Below are 23985 nucleotides of genomic sequence, written 5' to 3' on the forward strand. Positions count from 1 at the left end.
GAAACACAAGGGACAGTGGTGGAAAGTAACTAAGTACATTTACTTAAGTACTGTACTTAAGTACAATTTTGAGATACTTGTACTTTACTTGAGTATTTCCATTTGATGCTACTTTATACTTCCACTCCACTACATTTCAGAGGGAAATATTGTACTTTCTACTCCACTACATTTATTTGACAGCTTTAGTTAATTTTCAGATGGAGATTTGACACAATGGATAATATAACAAGCTTTTAAAATACAACACATTGTTAAAGATTAAACCAGTGATTTCCAACCTTTTTGGCTTTTGACGTCTTACAAAAAGCAGTGTGTAGTCGGGTCACATTTCAGATGTCTATGAGTTGTTAACAGCTCCACCAAATAGTGATTTTTCCCTCTAAACCTCACATGGTTTCATTTCAGTAAATGTTCAAATGATCCAATATTTCAGCAAAAATCAAAGATTAGAGAAAAAGTCCAAAAACTGAAAACAGATTTGTGTATCAGAACTTTGTTTTTTCTTCTTTCCTCTTCCATTAATCATCTCACGACCCCTCAGATTTATCCGGTGACCCTTTGGAGGGGCCCGACCCCTAGGTTGGGAACCACTAGACTAAACTAGCTAACTGTATATAAAGTAGTTCAAACTATCTCCACCTCCAGCAGCTACAACAGTAACATGCTGCTTACACACTGATGCTTCAGTATTAATAATCTAATGATGTCATATATAATAAAATATCAGTCAGAGGGACCAAACCACTACTTTTACTTTAATACTTTAACTACATTTTGCTGCTAATACTTATGTACTTTTACTTAAGTAGGATTTCTCATGCAGGACTTTTACTTGTAATGGAGTATTTTTACATTGCTGTATTGGTACTTTTACTTAAGTAAAGGATCAGAGTACTTCTTCCACCACTGACAAGGGATTATGGGTAGAGGGAAACAGATAAAAAAGAAAAAAGCCTTGTAGAGCAAGAAAAACATCAAAGGAAGCCAAATATGCCACGTTTGTGAATATAACTACACACTCAAGACCCAGGATAAAGTAAATAAGTGTTGTGTTTTGGTTCCTATAAGGAGACGGATGTTGACCTCTGACAGTCAGCAGTTCCTCATGCTTGGAAAGCCTCTTCAACCTTCTGCAACATTACTTTTTGTCACAGACATCAAGCCCAGTAACTGTAGCGCACTCAGGTACGTTAAGGTTGGAATAAATGTTTTTTCCTTTTGTCATGTATCGATTTGTCATGTCTCTCCTCCATGTCTTATCTATTGCATCTGTCTGTCTAAGAGAGGGTGAGGGAAGGCATTAATGAACCGAACCGTGATGGCAAAGAAAACCAAGGACTAAAAACTATGCAACAAAAAGCCAAGCTGTCAATAAGTGCCAAAGCTCTCGTCCGCAGAGGAAAACCTTCTGTCTGATGAGGTGCGACTGACCTTGGTGTCTTTTCAGCTTCCAGCCATCGACCAGAAGAGCAGGAATTTAATCAAGTTACAAAGGATACCTTAGTTCACAAAGAATTATTTACCCATGCAATTTATTTAATATATTGTAAAAAATGTCATATTTCTTCCGCTTTACACTTCATTCCCCAGCTTGTCTCGATTGTACATGTTCATTGTGCGGATACATTTGAGGACACATTTCTTTCATCTAATGTCAAGGCACTGAGGCTTTGACCTTTGCACTAGTTAGTGTTTGCAACTTGTTGCAGTTGTTGGTTGTTTTGCTCTCGCACTCATTGTAAGTTGCTCTGGATAAGTGTGTAAATCAGCTTAACACTTAAAACGTAAATGTTTCTTTCAAGGACCATTTTTTGTCTCGGTTTCCAAACATTTTCAAGTCGGTTTATTCTGCTGCCGATTCTCTCAACTGAACAAACACTCGCCTACAGTCAGACACATAGCTGTTAAAGCAAATGGAGGCCACTGAAACCTTAAAGGTCCCATATTCTCCACTTTCCAGTGTTTTATTTTGTGTCTTGAGCTCCATTCAAAGCTGTGTGTGTGGTGTCATGTACCAAAAACACTCTCAATCCATTTCTCCACGTTCATTTTCCAGCATCTCTCTGAGCCTTACCAAGAACAGACTGTTTCTGTCGCTGTGTTTTTAAGGCTCATTAATATTAACGACCCCTCTGTTCCGATTGGCTAACCGTTTCCAGAGTGAAACGTGAGACTCTGCGGCCCGGCGGCTACAGGTAGGGAAAACTCTCCGGTAATAAACAATGACAACCGCTCAACCGCTTTGAAAAAAACACTTTGTTAGTCTATTATTTCTTACAAAAATGATAATGAGCGAACCTTTGTGACGCCACAAAGTTACGGAAGTCCAAGCGGCTCGTTTAGAGGCTCGCTGCACTAATATGGATTGTGTGGATTTAGTTGGCGACCGTGCGTTTTGATTCTTTCACCATGTTTAGATAGACCATCCAACTCCTTTATCATCACAGAGGCAAGGGGAGTCCTGCTTTACACCATACTGCCCGTTCAAAATAGGCGTAGGCTATCAGTCACTTGCTTTGAGCCCCGCTGCTGCACAGAGCGCTGTTCGCTTGTTTATTTAAAGTTTATTAATACTGAACGTGTCGCGTGTCCAATCCGACACGGCACGTCCTTGGGTCCCCAGCAAGACACCCGCCAAGTGTGAAGTAGATCAGACGAACGGTTCTCGAGATATGTGAAGGACACAGACACAGACAGAGATTCCTTGCTTTATAGTATGACGGGACCTTTAAACTCATCTCTTCAAGAAACTTCCACCATCTTTCTCCTCTACTTGCTCTCGTCTTTGATGGTGAAAAGAAAAAACCTTTCTGCCTTTCCTTGCACCTCTCTATCATACACAGGGCTTAAAGACGTCCGGCCAGGTTCTGGATTTCCGGCATATGGACGTTTTAGATACACACAAAAAAAATAAATAAATAAAAAACTCACTCCACGTGGGTTTTTGTTTGTTGATGCATTTTATCCAATCATATTCAGCGAAGCGAAGCAATATTTTACATTTAGGCTACCAATGGAATTAGAGCAAGTTTTTTTTTTTATCCAATGAACAGCAAGCTACTTTCTATCACTATATAGCACCGATTCTGTAGTGTAGCACAGCTGAAATATGGAAAAGAAGTTTATGAAAGCTGGTGGAGATACACGCGTCACTGAGAGAGGAGTAAAAACCAAACGGCGATAGGCATGGATTGAATAAACGGGTGCAGACGGGAAACCGTTTGACATTTGGTGCGACAAACTAAGGGAACCGGGTGTTTGTTCTGCACTGTGAGCTCAACCAGCAGAAACAAAGCGCTCTTTCCACATGAGGTCAATCCCAGACACAACGCCGCCGTGCACACACTCCGATATCTGACCACACCGGGAGCGACAGTTACGGCTGCCACTCCAGCAGCAATGACAGACCGGAACGTGGTCTGGATTGATGTGGAAATCCATACGGGCACCGATTGGTAAACCACGCACGGCTCCATGCGCACGGAGTCCTAAACCGTGCCCGCGGATTAGTAGACCGTGCACACTGATTTGTAATATGTATATTGATAACGTCAAACAGGGACACCACAGCGGCCCACAGATTTGCATATACAATTTAATTAACATGCTTTTCTCTACAAGCACGATTTATAGGGAGTAAATAGGTTTCATATTAAATAGCATGGATAATTATAGACCTATTGCCCTTGCCAGTATTCTCTCTAAAGTGCTGGAAAGAATCCTGCTAACAAGGTTGGAAACGTTTGTCCTCACCACTGATAATCAGTTTGGCTTTAAAAGAAAACATGGCACTGATGTGTGTATTTATGCTTTAAAGGAAATAGTTGCTAAATACGGTAGCCACAATTCCACTGTATTCATGTGTTTTATTGATGCATCCAAGGCCTTTGACAGAATTAATCATGAAAAATTATTTCTGAAATTGCTTGCTAGAGGTGTTCCAAAGTATATACTTAGAATACTAGTCTTCTGGTATGCCCATCAGACAATGCGGGTTAAACGGGACAATGCCGCATCTGCCCCGTTTCATGTAAATAATGGTGTTCGCCAAGGTGGAATTTTGTCTCCTGTTTTGTTCAGTGTGTATATGGATGACCCATCGAAACATTTGAATGGGTGTAACACAGGCTGTCTTGTTGGAAACTCTGTTATCAATCATCTTATGTATGCTGATGACCTGGTAATATTTAGTCCATATAGTGCCGGGCTGCAGCAATTACTGAAGGTGTGCTCACAGTACGGCAAAGATTATGACATTAAATATAATGCCAAAAAGAGTAATATCATGATAGTCAGAAGTAGAGAGGATAGGAAATTAGATTTTCCTGTGTTTCACTTGTGCGATGTTCCTCTCATGATATGCAAGGAAATAAAATACCTTGGCCATTGTCTCACTGATGATTTGAATGATGACAGAGATATTTACCGACAGTCTTGTAAAATATATGCTCAGGCCAATATGTTGCTTCGTTTAGTATGTGTTCTGTCAGTGTAAAATGCTCATTATTTAGAGGAAAAGTAGTATGCAGAGGCTCATAGTGGCGTACAATGATGCCATGAGGTTGCTGCTTCAGGTTCCCAGATGGCATAGTGCCAGCCAACTGTTTGTGTTCTCTGGTGTCCCTACATGTGAGGCACTCTTAAGACATCCGATGTACAATTTTATGTGTCGCTTGGATGAGTCAGAGAACGGCATCATAGAGGCTCTAACCAGCCCTAGGAAGAGCTGCTCTCGGTACACATCCAGGCTCAGAAAACACTGGCGAGATAGCCTACATATGAACTGTTTTTTTAAATTGAATGATGTATTGTTGTGGTTTTATTTTGTATGTTTTGTTTTCTTTCTTTTTGTATGCTATGGACCCTTTGTGAGTCTGAAATAAAGTTTGAATTGGATTGAATTGATATTGTCACCAAAACACACATCGGATCATAAATTAGACCTACTGATGTGATTAATCAATGGTTATGGTTCACATATGGTCTAGGTGCCTAATGGCTATTACAGCTCACTATATGTATGCCAAGCTGTGTGTAATGGCTCTGGCTCACTGTATATAGGCCTAAAAGTCCCTCTTTGATGTTATCAACATAGATATTACAAATCTGTGCCATGGTTTACTGATCCGTGGGCACGGTTTAGGAGTAAATTGTAAGAAAACCATGCCCACTGATTTCCGCATCATTTTTTTTTTTTTTTTACCAGGTGACCCCTGGGGGGCACCACGGTTATCCTTATTGCACTAGCTTTATAGTCAGGAACATTTCAGGCTCAGAATGTTTTTTTGCTTTAAGCCCTGCATACATGAATCTGTTGTTGATGTGGGAATTTAAGCTTATTCTTCTCCCGCAAGTCGCTCTGGATAACAGCATCAGCTAAAATAGGAGTTTACTTCAGCGCACTTTTAGTATACTTATTTTAAACTAAAACAAACTGAGCAAGTATACTTTATACTATACTTATTTAACTTTTGTTGTACACTTGAGACTTTATGTCTACTTTTATAAACTAAAAAGTGGGCCAATTTAGTTCCAAAGAGTAATTAAAAAAGTATACTTATAAGTACTTTTAAAGTTCCTAAAAGTTAGTTTACCAGACATGGACACAGACAGAGACGTCAAAATAAAAAATGCCCTTGAAACCTGAAAACTCGTCTCTTCAGTTGAACTTCAGGTCCCTTTCTCCCCTTCCTGCCTCCTTCTCTGATACCTGATGTTGTTCCTGTCTTGGTTTCAAAAACGGAAAAACCTTTCTACCTTCTCTCGCTGTCTCTCCTGGATTTACCGCTGTTCTATCAAATATGAATATGTTGGTGAACTTTTGAAGTGAAGTATATTCTGCTGTTGGCTCTCACTGTAATTCGTCTGGATAGGTGTCAAAGAAATGCCTTAGATGTAAAATGTAAACATTCCTTTGATGGGAATTTTCTACTTTTCTATTTCTACTTTTGTTTGTGTGCTTGTTTTTTAGGTATTCACAGCGTAGCTGGAAACACCTATTGTTTTTGGTCAGATTCTTATTATTCCCCTATTGTAAATGGCTCTAGCGCCTAGTCTGATTGGTCAAAAGTTTTCAAATTTGGCACACACATCGCAATTCCCGGTAAGTAGGTCTCCAAGCGGTTTTGTCGCATTTCGGCCACAGGGGGCGCTATAACATGCAGCAAAACTTAAACGGTCCTCCCGGCCGCCCCGTCTGACCTAGACAATTGAAACTTGGTATATAGCTGTCATTTGGTCTGCTGAACAAATTTCAAATTGGGACCCATAAGGTCCACCTGGATAGATTTTCCGCCATCTTGGAAATTTTGAAAAACCTTTGACAATCTTCTCCTTCTGAACCGTAAGTCCAAATGACACCAAAATTGGTATGCATGGTCCATGGACATGCCCAAACAAAAAAAACTTTTCGGAACGATCGGGTAAAAAATGGTGGAGTTATTAGCCAATCAGATTCTGACAAAATTCAATCAGAAGTCCACTTCACAGTGACCTATGACCTTGACACTCGGTGGGCACATCGCTGACTGCACCTTTAGGGAATGTACCAAATTTGGTGTTGATAGCCCAACAAACGACAACGCAGAACCGATTTCAATTTGTGCTAAGCTAACCGCTAATGCCAGAAATCACACATTAACAGCATCTAAAACCGTGACTCACATTCACTCCCGATCGCTTGTGGACGCTTCTCGCACCGGTCCTGAGTGATTTTCAGAGGCAGTCGCTGTACTGGGCGGTCGCGTGCTGTGAATACCTGTCGAGGCTGCTTGCAGCTTTAATTTCCCTTTCTTTTTGGCTTCACAAACAGCAGATTGGAGTTGTGGTTCTACAAACTTTTGTCGGAGGCAAACTGGAGATAAAAAAGGTTGAGAATCACTAGTCCAGAGCACATTAAGACAAATTCCTAGCAACCTCTGGTTGAAATGGCAGTAAATTATTGAATCGTGAAATTCTTTGGGGAATTGTCTGAAGAGTAGTATGTGTCATTAAGTAGAAGGCCTATGTGCTGTGGCCAGTTCACAATACAATGACAACTCACCATATTACTCACAATCAAGAACATAAGTGAAAGATTTCCCTCAAGAAGTCATTCTTCTACTTTAAGGCCCAAAATCACCCCTCACGATGGGATAGTATGGGTAGATTATACCTTTTCTGAATCCTTACAGTCCTGTGAGTATTCCAGTTTTTGATGTTTGTGTCTGTGATGTTCCTAGATGTCACAGTGCTCAAATAAAGACTATAGTTTAGGTGAAAATTAATGTCACAGACCCTTAGAAGAGCCCGTGTGACCTCTTTATTTGTCAGACAGACTCACAACTGAGCTTGAATGAAAGCTAAGAAGCTACCCTTTAAAATGATATCAAACATATTCTCATAAAACATGAAAAAGGTCCTGAAAATGAGCCTAAAATAGGATATGCATCAGCACCTACAATCCAATTTATTGTAGGGGGTGGTTAACTTCATGAGCTGATTACTGTGACAAAGGTACCATTCAGCAATGGTTATCATACCAGAATATCATCTACAGACATATACCTTTTCAAAATTTTTGATTAGAATTTGCCACCTTGAGTGGTACTGACAAGTGAAATTTTGGGCTTTGGCCCATGGACTGATGGGGGAAAAATCATGAGGGAACATAGGGATGACCCCCTAGAGACTTCATATTATTAGCTTCTTCCCAGGGGTGGATTTTGGCCACTAGTCCACTGGGCTAGTACAGTGAAATTTCTACAAATTATTCCTAGCCCAGTATAGATAATGTAATATTCAAGTTTAACAAGGCAACAACAACGCAGAGTTCCAACCCAACCATAGAGATTAAACTAATAACCATGCTTCCAACAGGCCGGCTGAGGCTGAGGAGCCCTGGGATTTTAAAGGAGGGGTATCATTTGCTTTTTCAGCAATTTTATATAATTACCTGGTGTCTATAAAATACATCTGTTAAGTTTTTTTTCAGTAAAATTCATTTAGCTATTCACTTCCCAGTTTTTGTTTCCCACCTACAAGAAAATAGGTTGTTTTATTAAGCAGCTTCTTATGCTAATGAGCTACTGCTGTGATTGGCTGGCCATTCTGGAAGGCCTCCGTCCTCCCCTTAGCGCTGTTGGTCGATTTCAGACAGTCTAGTGTCTACATAGACACTGGAGCAAAATCTGACTGGCTTGTACAAGGGGACTTGTTTTATAGTTGGTGACTGTGGGGAAACGGCAGAGTAATATGATTCCATTTTTTACTGTGATTACTTCATACCACAAAGTACCAAAATCATCAGGAATACTAGGAATTGCTACATCCTAGGATACCCCCCCCCCCCCTTTAAGGTGGACCTGAAAAAGACTGAAAAGCACTGAAGCACCTAAACTAAATGTCGGTGTAGATTCACGCATCAGTTTCACTCGCCACATAGGCTAAATGCTCCTTTACTGGGCTAACCTCTCCCAAAATCAGGTGAACTTAATTTCATGCCCTGCTACCTCCTGTCTGTCCCTCACCTGTTTCACTGGGCTTCAGTCTGACTTTACTTAGCCAGAAAAACTAGTTCTTTTGGCTCCACCAACTGAGGTTTAGCTCAGCTATATTGCCTCCACAGCAGCTCTGCCTCTGAGAAATGATGTGAAACTCTAACCTCCCCCAAAACCTTGATCTCCCTCTGTGTTTTCTGCCAGTGTATATCTGCTGCCCTCTGTCCCAACTGAGCAAACACTCCATCCTCCATTCAGACACACTGCTGTCAAAATACACGGGCCCTTGCGACCTGAAAATTCATCTCTTCCCTTTCCAACGCTTCACATCTGCCTCTCCAATTCATTTCTCCTCCCCTAAAATCATTTCCCTCGCTTCCCTACCTGCCTCCTTTTCTTCTTCCACCCGATTCCTTTCACAGCAACTTCTACAATCTACACGTTCAAGGAGCATTTCATGTTTGTTTGGTTACTTCTTCTTTCTTTTTGCCTTGGAGAAACTTTGCCTCCTGCAGTGTTTGCTACTGCTCTCTCTCCCTATCTCTCTCTCTCACTCTCCCTCTCTCTCTCCCAGCAGAACGAACACTCCTCTCCCCTGAGACTCCGAGGCGTCAAGGTAAACCAGAGGCCAACTAGATGAAAATGGTTCTGTCTGCAAGGTGCCAGCTCCTCTGCACCGCTGTCTGCCTCCGGGTTCGTACCAAACACCCATTCTGATCTGTCGGGGGCATTTTCACAAGTTTTGATTGACACTTTGCGAGGTAACAAGTGTGTGTGCCGCTCCCAGAGAGTGACGGATCCACCGCCAGAGCTGTGATGTTCTCCATTAAAGCCTGACGTGTCCAAATTCCCCAAAGCACCTCTAACCAGCGGCTCCGTGCTCATCACTGTTTCCGAGGCGTTCTTTGCTGTTTCCTAAGCTGCTGGAACAAAGGCATGCTGGGAAGATATTTTTTCCCCCCTTTCCTGTGTGTGTTCCCTTTTGATAGTAGCGTTCCCTACCTGTGTCTCAGCTTCTTGTGTGTGTGTGCGTGTGTGTGTGTGTGTGTGTGTGTGTGTGTGTTGAGAAGAATCACAATTATCAAAAGGACGTCAGGAGGCAATATGGGAGCAGCAGTGGATGTTATTACATTTTCGTTCAATTAATTGTTCAAATTAAATGTTCTTTTTCAGAGCTTGAGGCTATTTTGTTGTTGTTGTTTGGTTTTCTTCGATTTGCTGTGTTAATATTGACATTTTCTATTTGCATGAATTTGCATTTCCACGGCATTGGTCTGCCTTGTGTTCATTCTAATACTACGGTGGCCCTGAGGGTCAAAACACAACAACATTTCACAAAACACAATCACAAACAAGAAGTGTTTTCCCACCTTTTGTGTTTTGTGAAATATCGTTGTTTTCTGAAATATCGTGTTTTGTGAAATATCGTTGTTTTCTGAAATGTCGTGTTTTGTGAAATGTCGTGTTTTCTGAAATGTCGTTGTGTTTTCTGAAATATCGTTGTTTTCTGAAATATCGTGTTTTGTGAAATGTCTTTTCTGAAATGTCGTGTTTTGTGAAATGTCATGTTTTCTGAAATGTCGTTTTGTTTTCTGAAATATCGTTGTGTTTTGTGAAATGTCGTGTTTTGTGAAATGTCGTTTTGTTTTCTGAAATATCGTTGTGTTTTGTGAAATGTCGTCGTGTTTTGTGAAATGTTGTTTTCTGAAATGTCGTTTTCTGAAATGTCGTTGTGTTTTGTGAAATGTTGTTTTCTGAAATGTCGTTTTCTGAAATGTTGTTGTGTTTTGTGAAATGTCGTTGTGTTTTGTGAAATGTCGTTGTGTTTTGTGAAATGTTTTGTGAAATGTGTTTTCTGAAATGTTGTGTTTTGTGAAATGTTGTTTTGTGAAATGTCGTGTTTTCTGAAATATCGTGTTTTGTGAAATGTTGTGTTTTGTGAAATGTTGTTGTGTTTTGTGAAATGTTGTTGTGTTTTGTGAAATGTTGTATTTTGTGAAATGTTGTGTTTTGTGAAATGTCGTTGTGTTTTCTGAAATGTTGTATTTTGTGAAATGTTGTTGTGTTTTGTGAAATGTTGTTGTGTTTTGACCCTCAGGGCCACCGTATAACAGAGCCATGTTTAAGCACATAACTGGAAGTGTGGATTCAGAAAATATAAAATAAATGTAGAATTAAGTCTTCGTGCGAATGTACAAATAATGATTTTAATGCGTTTGTCCCTGAGTGGGTGTGGCTATCGTGCAGTGGGCGGGGCCTTAAGTCAGCCACTCATGGAGCTGGATCTGCTCCAGGCTCGGTCGGTCTGCTGCCTTGGCACTAAGACACCAGCGAATCAGGTGACGGCATTCTGGTAGACAGGAAATCAGGGGAGAGATATGATTTGACAGATTACTTTAAATCTATCTATCTATCTATCTATCTATCTATCTATCTATCTATCTATCTTATTATAACTCAGTGTAACTCACAGTGTTCGCGCCTTGCTCTACCCATTATGAAGCTACACAGGGAATTGAACCCCTAACAATGTTAGTGACCAGTGTTAGTAACTCTACCCATTGAACTCTACCCATTGAACCGGTGAGGACCGCTCTTTAGGGTTCCTACACCGGTCTGGAAAGTCTGAAAATGTATGGAAAAAGAATCAGGCATTTTCCAGGTCTTCAAAAGTTTGGAAATTGCACAAAAATGTTGGTAAATTATGGGAAAATATTGTTATTAAGTCCAGATGTACATGCAATTACACATTTTCTGTTGTTTAGACCAGTGATTCTCAACCTTTTTCATATCAAGGACCCCTAATTTAGTCCACATTTGGGCCTCGGACCCCCATTTGATGAGATTTTGTGTCTCGGACCCAAATCTGAGAATATTTTTATTGTTAGATATGATTTTGTCCAGAATCCCATGACTATCTGTATTGTAGGTAGAGAGATAACAGAGAAACTATGACCAAAACAGTCATTCATCTACATTCTCTAATTGTGTTAACTTCTTGTAAATGAAATAATGCTGAAGTTTAACAATTCATCAATTTGCTGGGGACCCCCTGGAACCCCCTCAAGGACCCCTGGTGGTCCCCGGACCCCATGTTGAGAAACACTGGTTTAGACCCCTGTCAAATGAAATATCCTGGTATTTATCACTGTGAAGAATAACCATCATCATCCACTGAGTGATGTGGCATGTAGTAGGGACAAGACGATTGTCTGTGTGGAAAAACTGTAGTGAAAAAGTGGGAAAAGTATGGAGTTTTTGGAATTGAAAGTGTGTAGGATCCCGGGCTCTCCTCCGGTCCTGCCCTCCCTCACCTGCAGAAATCCCCGTGGGGAAGCTCACTCGCCCCCTGATGATCTCCCTGATGCTGTTGAAGGGCAGGGAGCCGCAGACCAGGTTGAACAGGGTGACGCCCACCGACCAGACGGTGGCCGGCCCCGCCTGGTACTGCCCCCTCCGGAACCACTCGGGGGGCGTGTACTCCAGGGTGCCTGAGACAGGGACGGACGCAGGAGGGGAAGATTAGTAACGTGGGACACCAACTGTAAACATTCACTACCAGTCAACAGTCTGGACCCACCTGACTGAATGTTCTGTGTTCCTCATTCTCTTAAAGCCATTTTGATCTAAAGGCTTCTGCTTAAATGCTTGAAATGAGTCAAATATAAATAGTGAAGTTGATCCTATGTATGAATTTCTTTCCAAAGCCTTTGCCTTTCCATCAAGGCAAAGGGCGGCTACTTTAAAGAATCTAACATATAAGATAGTTTGGATTTTTTGGTTGCTGCATAATTCCATTTGTGTTATTTTATAGTTTTGATGACTTTACTGTATTCTAAAAGGTAGAAAATAGTAAAATATAGAAAAATGTGTCAAACTTTTGACTGGTAATGTATAAACACCCGGTTCCTCTAGTTGGATGAGTATTCTTTTTCCTACTACGTGGAAGTATTATTATTATTATTAGCAGTAGTATTAGTAGTAGTAGTGCTAATGATAGTAGTAGTAGTCGTAGTACAGTAGCAGTGTAGTAACAGTAGTAGTAGCCTAGTAGTAATAGTGGTAGCAGTAGTATTAGTAGTGGTAGTAGTACTACCAGTAGTACTAATAGCAGTAAGCAGTGGTGGAAGAAGTACTGAGATCTTTTACTTCAGTAAAAGTAGCAATACAACAATGTAAAGATACTCCATTACAAGTAAAAGTCCTGCATTCAAAATCTTAGTAATCTAAGTAAAAGTACATAAGTATTGGCAGCAAAATGTACTTCGAGTATCAAAGTAAACATACTCATTATGCAAACTGTCCCCATTTAGAGTTATATTTTTCATAAATTATTGGAATATTAATACTGATTTATTGACATAAATGTACATGTAAGCAGCATTTTAAAGTTGTCAACGTGAAGCTAATCTTAACAATTTAGCTATACTTTTGGGTAATCTAATCTATAACAATGCTATTTTATAGTTATTTTATAAAGATGATCAAATGTTTTAAATATAAAATATTGATCTCAAAAGTAAATAGTAACTATAGCTGTGAAATAAATGTAATGGAGTAAAAAGTACAATATTTCCCTCTAAAATGTAGTGGAGTATGAAATGGAAATACTCAAGTAAAGTACAAGTACCTCAAAATTGTACTTAAGTACAGTACTTGAGTAAATGTACTTAGTTACTTAATTACCACCACTGGCAGTAAGGTTTGTAAGTGACATTGTTACTGAGGTTTTTACAGTGAACAATGCTACAGTGGATGTATAATAAATATATGTATAAACTAACGTGTAGCATCACAAATTGTTGTTCTGGCTCTTCAACAACAGATCGTTCCTCCGTTTCTCCTGACCTGCAAAGTCCTTGTACATGGTATTCTTCAGGAGATCTCCGCAGCCGAAGTCGATCAGCTTGACCTGGTGCGAGTCGGTCCGGATCAGCAGGTTCTCGGGTTTGACGTCCCGGTGCAGGACGCCCCGCTCGCCGCAGTGCCGCAGCGCCCCCAGCAGCTGGCCGGTGATGCGGCGCGCCGTGCTCTCGCTCACGAAGCCGCCCCGGTCCTGGCAGAAGGAGATGAGGTCCTGGCACGGCTCGGGACGCTCCAGCACCATGACGTACCGCGCCGGCTGGTCGAACCAGTCCAGCATCCGCAGCACGTGGGGGCAGCCGGGGTCCTCGGTCACCTGCTTCATCAACGCGACCTCCAGCGGCAGGGGCCCGTCCTGCCCAGGCTGCGTGGGACAGGAAGCACGATGACCGTTAGCCCTGATACAGGAGACTGATACTGGGTGTTGTCTCTCCCAAAGGCTCCTGTCCTGCTCCGGTAAGAATTCTCCCTGCAAAAGTCTGAGAGGTCTATAACGAAAAAAACTGTTGAATTTCACTGAGCCAGAAAGATGTATGTAATCCTTCACTTGTCTAGTTTCATGCCGCTGACACGTGCTACATCTCCTACGCACAAAAAAACTTTAAAAGTTAAAAACAAGTATACCCAAAATCTCCATTGTAACGACATCATCAAAGATAGCCGACAGATGCCTCGAATTCTTCACTGGTACTGTGCTTACGAGTGATGCTACTTCACCTGATACGCTTCTTAAATCGCTCATTTCGATTGATGAAATATGGTCATAAAACACGAGGCGACGCTAACGTATTTTAACACGTAATCTCTAATCTCTAATAATGATTTAGTTACTTCGATTGAGCGCGTCCAACACATACAGTTGTTGCAATTTACCTTTCGACCACCGGTGGCAGCAGCGAGTGTATTGCTCAGAAGCACAGTGTTTGCGAAGAAATCGAGGCGTCTGTCGGCCATCTTTGATTTCATTACAATGGAGATTGTGGGTATACTTGTCTTCAATCTCGGAACCCATCGTCTTTCGGTCTGACGACGATAAGACTCTGGGGGCGACGGCCAATATTTGGGGGTTTCCGGTGCAGCCAGCGGACATCCGGGCCAAGACTTCCTCTTCCGTGCTCCGGTCATTGTTTACAGTCTGATTAGCAACTTGAGACGCGAGAGTCGAACGTTTCTCCACACAAAACACAAACATCAATACTTTTTGTAGGTGTTTTAGGTCCAGATGACATTTCGGCTAATCTCTATAAACAGATATCTGCATATGAGACGTCGTCTCTCAACTCCAACTCCATTCTCGTGTCTCAAGTCGCTAATCGGACTGAAAACGTCGCCCCCAGAGTCTAATCATCGTCAGACCGATAGACGATGGGTTCAGATTGACTTGTCTTAAACCGCATTTTATAGTTTATTTGTGAATAGGAGATGTAGTGTGTGCCAGCACTGTGAAAGTATAGACAGGTGAAGGATTACATACATCTATTTGGCTCAGTGAAATAGTTTTTTCCTTATAGACCTCTTCGACTTTTGTGGGGAGAATTCCTAACGGAGCGGCACAGGAACCTACAAAGACAACCTGGGAAGAACTCTACAAGGACACGAGTATCGACTTGGTGTTCTTGGATTTCATAATCACTCCTACTTGACTCTTTGGCCTTGATAGCGCATACTATAGTCGGCAGCCAGTGGTTTAGGGCAGAAGTCTGCAACTGTGTGCCATGGAGAGCCGTGTGTGTGTGTGTGTGTGTGTGTGTGTGTGTGTGTGTGTGTGTGTGTGTGTGTGTGTGTGTGTGTGTGTGTGTGCAGGTTTTCATTACAATCAAACAGCACAGCGGCTGATTTTAGGGATGAGTTCTCCTGATTAGATGGTAGTTTCTGGTTGCTACTCAGTGAAATCAGCTGTTTGATTGGGATGAAAACCTGCATATACATGACTCTCTATGACACATGATTGCAGATCACTGGTTTGGGGTGATGGTGTCTGTTAGCAGGCAATTTAGCAACTTCAAATCTATCCAAGAGTAAATTGCCGAAACCCGTCTGGAAATTTCATAACCAAGTTATTTTCTATCATCCAGGATCATTCTGGAGCTGTTGTCGCTGGACTGTAACTTCAGTATAATATAATATAATATAATATAATATAATATAATATAATATAATATAATATAATATAATATAATAATAATTGTATATATGAGTTTATGGGTGTGTAGTTGAGAAAGGGATAGGAAAAAATAAGTGTATACTTCTTCCTACTCCTTTTCGAACATGTAATATTTAATTTGTGTTGTTTATGAGAATTTGTTTATTGAGTTTGTTGTATAGGTTTATTGTTTATTAGATTATGTTTATTAGTTCATTAGTTTATTAGTTTATGAGAATTAGTTTATTGAGTTTGTTGTATAGGTTTATTGTTTGTTAGATTATGTTTATTAGTTCATTCGTTTATTAGTTTATGAGAATTTGTTTAGTAGAGTAGAGTAAACTTTATTGTCCCTGAAGGGAAATTTGTCTTGGGCACAGTGCTACAATCCGTTGCTTCACATAAAAAAACATCATAAAGACATGAAGACATTGACAACACGACGGCTTGAAAAGAAACTAAGGAATTAAAGTGCAAAAGTGCTAAGTGCTAAAGTGCTTGTGTATTTATTGCACATTTGCTCTATTGCACTAAGATTTAGCATCAGAGTTCAGCAGCTTGATGGAAGCTGGAACAAACGAGAGCTTCAAGCGGTTTGATTTGCACTTTGGCACACGGAGTCTTCCTCCTGATGGCAGAGGTTCGTATTCAGAGAAGAGGGGATGCCGAGAGTCTGCAGTGATTTTTCCTGCCTGTTTCATGACCGCCTGCTCGTACAGGCTCTGTATGGGCTCATATTCTTTCTTCCCTGTTACTTTCATAGCTGCTTTGTGCATGCTGGCAAGCCTGCTTTTCAGTTGCACTGTTAGGTTGCCAAACCATGCTGTAATATTGAGTTTGTTGTATAGGTTGATTGTTTATTTCATCTTATTGTTATTCTTGTTTTGTTTTTATCTGTTTTTTGGGTTTTTTTACATGTTCGAAATAAAAATGACCAATCAATTAATCAATCAATCAATCAGTAGTTCAGTACTGCTTGCAATCTAACAATCTAGTAATTGAAGCGTAATCTACTGTTGCGCTCTGTCTATAATGTAATGTCCTATACTATAAATTGTTTTTCGGTGTTGTGAGCTAAAGCAAACTGTGTCAGCAAGCATCAGGCACGGTGTCCAAATACTCACAATGTCCAGCTCCTCCTCAGCTTGGGCCTTGGACACATACTTGATCGCTACCTGTGACACAAAAACATGATGAGTTTTCTTTTTTTAACAAATATATGTATTGCCATTTTAGTTTCAACAACAGAGATCATGACAAAAAAACAAACAAACAGATAATACAGCACATGTCAACCCCCCCTCCCACATCCAACCCCTGCCTAAATAAAAAACACAGAACTAGGGGAAAAAAAACATTTAAATTGTACATGACATAAAAGACAAAGTCATTACGTTCTAACAGCTGAAGACACGCTTAGCTAGTTAATACAGGTCCCAAAGGATTATTTTCCATAAAATGTAGGAAATGTCCCCATATTTCTTGAAAGACATCAGATTTTCCTTTGATAGCATAAGTCAATTTCTCTAAAGCAAGGTCTCTGAACCATTGACTGATATCTGGTTTATCTGGGTTTTTCCAAAATAGGGCAATTGTGTATGATGAGTTTTCTACTGTAAATACTTTTACCTACCATGGAAAAAAAAATACAGGTTTGTTTTGTTTTTCAGCCAAATTTATAATTAGCCCAGCTGACAACTAATGGAACAAAATGCATCCAGTTGGCATGTTACGTAACGCTCTGCACAACACAAACTAAAAGCTGTTCTATCATTCCAGTAAACAAACTGCTGTCAAATTGCTGTGTGTGTGTGTGTGTGTGTGTGTGTAGACCTACAGGCTGAAGGAATATGCAAGCGAAAAGTAAAGAGATAAAAAACTAGAGAGTTGTTTTAATAACAGATTGGGTTGTGTAATGTGCAGAGGAGTCGCATAAATTAATTAAACCATTAATTAAATGCCTGTTTCTGCTGTCAGACACCAAACACACAACAGTAAAATTCAATTTTCCAGGAACAAATGCATATTTTATCACTGACCCCTTTATATTTTTATAATTAATTATACAACAGGCTTTTTTAAAAAATCAGGTTTTAAAGGCTCAAGCGCCACTCAACACATTTAAATAACCATGGAAACTGAATTCAAGTAAGAAAAACAGAAACGCCAAAACGGCAGTGTTGTGCTTTTCAGCGGCGTTCTTCTCCTGATGGTAACAGACTCTTCTAGAAACCGAGTCTGTCTTTCCCAGAAGCCTCTCTGGGAAAGATGTGAGGGGTTTTCAACTCTTAACTGAAGCTCACAGATCTCAGGAAGTCTGCAGCTTTGTAAACGCTTTTGACAAAGCGCTTTAAAAGGAAACCAAGGACACCAAAAAGGGATAAAAAAAACAAAACAAGCGATGATGGGAACAAGTGATAGAAAAAGTAATTTGCTAACTCCAAGAACTCCAGACTTTGTGTATGTGTGTGTGTTTGTGTGTGTGTGTGTGTGTGTGTGTGTGTGTATGTGGATACGTTTTAACACTGATGTTGGGAAATTGAGGAAGCTAAATTTGGAAGGAAGTAAAGGCTTTCAAAGGACACAGGGGACCGTAATTATATTGACTGACAGTCTGCCGGAGACGAGTCCGCTCTGTGCCTGAACTCTCTTGGTGGCCTAATGAGTCGGCGCTGTTATGACTGATATTCACTGGATCTGAACGCCACTCTCTGCTCCTCCGTGTCTCTCAGAAAATTGTCTCTCTCTCTCTCTCTCCATCGACAAAAGACAAGTGTTTTTCTAGAGTTGACTGGTGTTTCCCCCGGAGAGGCAGGCAGGGAGGGAGGGAGTGTGCACCGAAAAAAAAAAAAAAAAGTTCATTATATCTAGCATTGAGATTTAAAAACATATTTTTTTTCGTAAAAACAAATTGAAAAATCTGACAGTGGGATGAAATCATTTCAGTTGCTTCCAATGCAGATTATCTTCGCAAGAGAAACTTCCCAAATCGAGAAACATGATCATGATCGTCACTTGGTTCAATATCCTCAAAATCTAGATGTTGTTATTGGCTTTTTTTGCACATGTATTAAGTCATGTAAGATCCGTGGCATATGTATGTGTGCTAAATGTCGATGTGTCCTACATGTATGCAACTTAAGAAGTAGCCTGTGTATGAGCTTTGACTTATCTCTTTATTTTCACATCTCTTATCTATCATTCTGTAATTGTTATATTAATTCTAGTCCAATTTACCAATGGTTACTTGGTCCTATGTATGCCCTGTAAGATACTTGAATTTAGTTTGGTTTATTATTATTATTATTATTATTATTATTATTATTATTATTAACATTATTTTCAATGTAGACCCAAGGATTGTTTGGGGTTGGTGGGGGGTGATGTTCTATATGCCTGAGGGGGAGGAAGGGAGGGAGTGGGGGAAAGGGCGATGGGGATTCTACTGTCAATGTAATTGTATTAAAATTCAATAAAATTGTATTGGGAAAAAAAAAATCTAGATGTTGTTTCCACACTGGGAGAGAGGGGGTGTTACGCACCGGCAGGCCGTCAGACTTGCGGGTTCCCGCGTAAACCGATCCGTAACCTCCTCTTCCCAGCAAAGATCCCTTAGCATACTGCTTCTCTAGCCGTGCTGCAGGGAGGTCAAAGGTCATCCAGGTCATACATCAGGTTGTTTCTTCAATGCACATGTCTGAAGCAAAATGAGGCTTAAAAAGAGATAATCTGATAATCACAGATTTAGGCAGAGGTGGGAAGTAATGAAGTAAAAAATACTTTGTGACTGTAAGATAAGTAAGATAAGATAAGTAAGATAAGATCCTAGAGTAGAAACGACTCTACTAAACTAAACTACGCTAAACTAAACTAAACTAAACTACACTAAACTACACTAACTAAACTAAACTACACTACACTAAACTACACTAAACTAAACTACACTAAACTAAACTACACTAACTAAACTAAAGTAAACTACACTACACTAAACTACACTAAACTAAACTACACTAAACTAAACTACACTAAACTACACTAAACTAAACTACACTAAACTACACTACACTTAACTAAACTACACTAAACTACACTACACTACACTACACTACACTAAACTAAACTAAACTACGCTAAACTAAACTAAACTAAACTACACTAACTAAACTAAACTAAACTACACTACACTACACTAAACTACACTAAACTAAACTACACTAAACTAAACTACACTAAACTACACTAAACTAAACTACACTACACTACACTAAACTAAACTACACTTAACTAAACTAAACTACACTAAACTACACTACACTACACTAAACTAAACTACACTACACTAAACTACACTACACTACACTACACTAAACTAAACTAAACTACACTAAACTACACTACACTAAACTACACAACACTAAACTAAACTACACTTAACTAAACTAAACTATACTAAACTACACTACACTACACTAAACTACACTACACTACACTACACTAAACTAAACTACACTAAACTACACTACACTACACTAAACTACACAACACTAAACTAAACTACACTAAACTATGCTAAACTAAACTAAACTACACTAACTAAACTAAACTACACTACACTACACTAAACTAAACTAAGCTATACTAAACTAAACTAAACTAAACTAAACTACACTAAACTAAACTACACTACACTACACTACACTAAACTAAACTAAACTACACTAACCTAAACTACACTAAACTACACTAAACTAAACTAAACTACACTAAGCTAAACTAAACTACGCTAAGCTAAACTAAACTAAACTAAACTAAACTACACTAAGCTAAACTAAACTAAACTTAACTAAACTACGCTAAGCTAAACTAAACTAAACTAAACTAAACTACACTAAGCTAAACTAAACTATACTGAACTAAACTACACTAAACTAAACTAAACTACACTGCACTGCACTGCACTAAACTAAACTAAACTAAACTACACTAAACTACACTACACTACACTACACTAAACTAAAAAACACAATCAGCTGTTCACAGAGCTGAGGTCCTCCAACATGGCCGCCAGAGAGCGTTACATCACTGAAAGCCCTCTACACATCTAACTCCACTTCTCTTGACTCTGTGACTTGGCCTGACTCACGTCTGCAGCGGCGTGCGGCGGCTCCGGGGCGGGGGGAGGATGTGGGGCAGGGGGTGGATGTGGGGCAGGGGGCGGCGGGCGTGGACTCCTGCGGCTCCTCGCCTCCCTCCTCCCGGCTCCTCCAACCCCGCCGCCTGGTCCTCCGCCCCGGCTGGAGGGGGCGGGGCTCCAGCCAGCCGTCCCGGCCCGGCGCCCAGGCCCTGGAGCCCACCGCCAGGCAGCGCTGGGCGGGGCAGCCGGGGCGGGGGCGGGGGGTCCGGGCCGCCGGGCCGGGGAGCGGCTGCTTGAAGAGTTTGGCGTCTTTGGGAGGTCCGGCTCTCTTCCTCTTCCTCCCGCCTTCCTTCTTCAGCTCTCCACACTCCTGGGCTACGGGGGTCACACACACACACACACACACACACACACACACACACACACACACACACACACACACACACACACACACAAGAACACACACATACACACAATTGTTAGCTTAGTTCACAACAGTATTTCACCTCTAGTTTCACTTCTGAATGGTTATAGCATAACGGATGAACTAGAAATAAGAATACACACATCTACCTTGTATGTGCACACACACACACACACACACACACAAGAGAAAGAAAGAGAGAGAGAGAGGTCCATCCATACCATCCTGCAGACTGTTATAAAACCTGACTGTATTTCTGGGAGAAAAATCAGTATTTGACTTCACAAAATAGCAGTTTACTTCACAGGTTTCCTCTAGTCAGCGACAGCATGGAAATCAGAAAGTGATAATTTGTACTAGTTGTTATTCAGTACTGGAGGCTGGTGACTCACAAAGTCGAGAAAGAGGAGGACAGGGCTTTGGGAAATTGCAAGATAAAATGGTATGACTCAAAAACATTTCACTATTAAATCTACTGCACTAAACAAGAATAATCAACTGACTTTTTAAGGAGGGAAAAGGGAAATTAAATAGCATAAAATGAAGGAAAGTAAGTAAAATAAAAAGCTTAATCCTCCCCATGCTGTATGAACCAGCCTCCTCTTCTCTGGAATATCCCCTTTGTATTTCCCCTTAAAAAATAAAAAATGTACTTAACTTGTTTCCTTACAGACTGTCTGTCAGTGTTTTTACCTGCATGAGGATTTTCCTCAGAGCTGCTGGAAGTCAGCATGTTGGACACCAGGCTGTGAGTCTGAACCTTGATGTTGTTGGTGGAAAAAACACAATCCATGTGCTTCTATGACATCACAGAAGATTGTGATGCTGCCATCTGATTCTGTAACAGAATACACACATCTGCTTCAAAATGTGTTTACAGTTATGTTTCAAAAATCTAAATTTGATTGAGCCCAAAAAAATTTATTTGTACTTCAATTCAATTCAATTCAAATGTATTTTTATAGCACCATCTCATATAAAAGCAGTTCAAAGTGCTTTACATAAAAACAATAAAACAGCAAAAATGTGCAAATACATACACATAAAAACAGATATACATACACACATACAATATTTGAAGGCTGATACTGATATGTTTTGATTGAAACTGCCACAAAAACTGATATCTTGTGCCTATATTCAGTATCTTTGACTGTATTCATGCCAAAAAAACTCCCCAGAAAATACAGACATTCAGTGTTTCTGTGAGAATTTTCTTCTCATCAGGGCGTAAAAAGCCTCTGAAACAGCATTCACACCATCATGGGACACTAAAACAGAATAATAAAAATCCCTCCAGGTGTTTTAGCAGCTCCTTCAGACAGAGTGAGGCAGGGTTCACTGCTGATTTTACAGACTAAAAAAGGTAAAAAAGGTGGAAAATAATGTGAGGAGGGAAAGCACCCGTAATGCAGAAAGTAAGGAAATGTACTTTGCATGGCTTTGCATAAGAAGCCCGTGAACATTTATCAGTCTGTGTCGAGTCAGTTCTGCTCCAGAGAACTGTCCCACAGCTTTCTAACCAGATATATTTTTTTTAATGCGATGTTAAGCTTTAATACATTTTGTCACTCTCTGCATTACAAGTGCTTTCCCTCGTCTCATTATTTTCCTCAGGTTTGGGGGTTTTAACAGACAGAAGCTGCTGAGGGAAATCAGATCCCACCACGCCGCCTGACTGCACAATATCTGATGTTTATTAAAGCGTCACTCCAGTCTAAAACACTTTTATTGAGTTGTGAACTGGTATTTAGTAATATGTAGCTATGAAATACAACAACAATACAATTAAAATCACACAGTAGGAGGACAGAAGCTCAAACTGGATGCAGAATTACTCTTTAAAAGGCTGCTGTCTTTCTTCCTACATACTCTGCCCATCAAAAGTCTGGGGACACCTAGCTTTTGAAAATATTTAATAAATCAGCATGTTTTCTTTGTCGGTTTGCAGTAACTTAACCCCATTAAAGACTAACTAGGTTTAGTTTTTTGAGAAAAAAAACAATCATACATGCAAATATTTGTCACAATGACACTAAAACACTGTAAGTTCATTAAAAAAAAACCTCCTGAGCAGCTGAACTGCTGCTCACACTTTCTTCACCCAACAGTCAGAGACGCTCTGCCATGAAAAACCTTCTTCACACCAGAGAGACACTTTGATCAACATGAAGCTGAGTGTGGAAGAAACAGATCCAAAGTATCAGCAAATAGATATTTTATGTTAACAAAAGCATTGCAGGCATTATTTTCCTTACTTATTCATTGAAAAATAACAGAGAAAATCAAATATTACTTTGAAAATTTAGGAAAGGCATGGTGTCTTCAAACTTTTGAGGAGACGTCAAATAATTTATTGATTATAATCAGGCGTTTCTCCGCTCACCTTTTGAATCCACATGGATGGGAGGAAGTCTAGGTGACCAACTGTTGACAAGGGAACTGCTCCTCCCAGCCTTTCTCTCACTGTTGCCAAAAACCTTCAATGTGTGTCTTATACAGTCAAATATATTTTGTTTAATGTGATCACTTTTCAAGTTGTTCTCATGTCTAGTTTACTGTCACATCATTCTGGAACATCACACATGTTTATTATTATTATTATTATTATTATTAAACCTTTAATTAACCAGATGAGTCCCATTGAGATTACAAGATCTCTTTTTTGAGGGAGTCCTGGCCAAGATAGCAGCAATACAGAGTTTCAAACAACATACAAGCAAACATTAAAAGCACATAAAACAAAACATACAGTGGCAACTCACAGAATCATTATGCCTAAAAGACAGACAGGGGGAAACGGGTCTTGCTAAGGAAGCAATTACAAATTCCAATTGAATTTGCCTCCAAACTAGGGCTGGGCGATTATTCAATATTATCGTTTATCGTCTTTCAGTGGAATCATATCGTGATGATATGAAGATATTTTGATATCATG

The 23985-nt window shown here is 40.1% G+C and overlaps 1 protein-coding gene across 1 annotated transcript; it reads right to left on the bottom strand.

The window, feature by feature from the left end:
* Positions 1 to 10738: 10738 nt before the first annotated feature.
* On the bottom strand, positions 10739 to 21840 carry LOC139644088 (serine/threonine-protein kinase pim-1-like). The gene is made up of 7 exons (XM_071519473.1): positions 21741 to 21840; positions 20633 to 20998; positions 19029 to 19123; positions 16611 to 16661; positions 13329 to 13707; positions 11795 to 11971; positions 10739 to 10830 (listed from the first exon to the last, which is right to left on the bottom strand). The coding sequence occupies exons 1-7, from the start codon at positions 21838 to 21840 to the stop codon at positions 10739 to 10741; spliced, it is 1260 nt and encodes a 419-aa protein (XP_071375574.1).
* Between the last annotated feature and the right edge of the window lie 2145 nt (positions 21841 to 23985).

Source organism: Centroberyx affinis, unplaced genomic scaffold (genome assembly GCF_046629955.1).
Source record: "Centroberyx affinis isolate AG114_WGS23_722 - 3 ecotype Tasmania unplaced genomic scaffold, CSIRO-AGI_Caff_v1 ptg000699l_1, whole genome shotgun sequence".
In the NCBI taxonomy this organism is placed as follows: Eukaryota; Metazoa; Chordata; class Actinopteri; order Beryciformes; family Berycidae; genus Centroberyx; species Centroberyx affinis.

What these genes read in the sequence shown, in the direction of transcription:
- LOC139644088 (XM_071519473.1), bottom strand. Translation starts at nt 21,840, where the DNA reads ATGGATTGTGTTTTTTCCACCAACAACATCAAGGTTCAGACTCACAGC. An exon ending in TGAGGAAAATCCTCATGCAG is followed by an intron (nt 20,999 to 21,740) that starts GTAAAAACACTG and finishes TGACCCCCGTAG; the next exon opens with CCCAGGAGTGTGGAGAGCTG. An exon ending in CTGAGGAGGAGCTGGACATT is followed by an intron (nt 13,708 to 16,610) that starts GTGAGTATTTGG and finishes TGTCCCACGCAG; the next exon opens with CCTGGGCAGGACGGGCCCCT.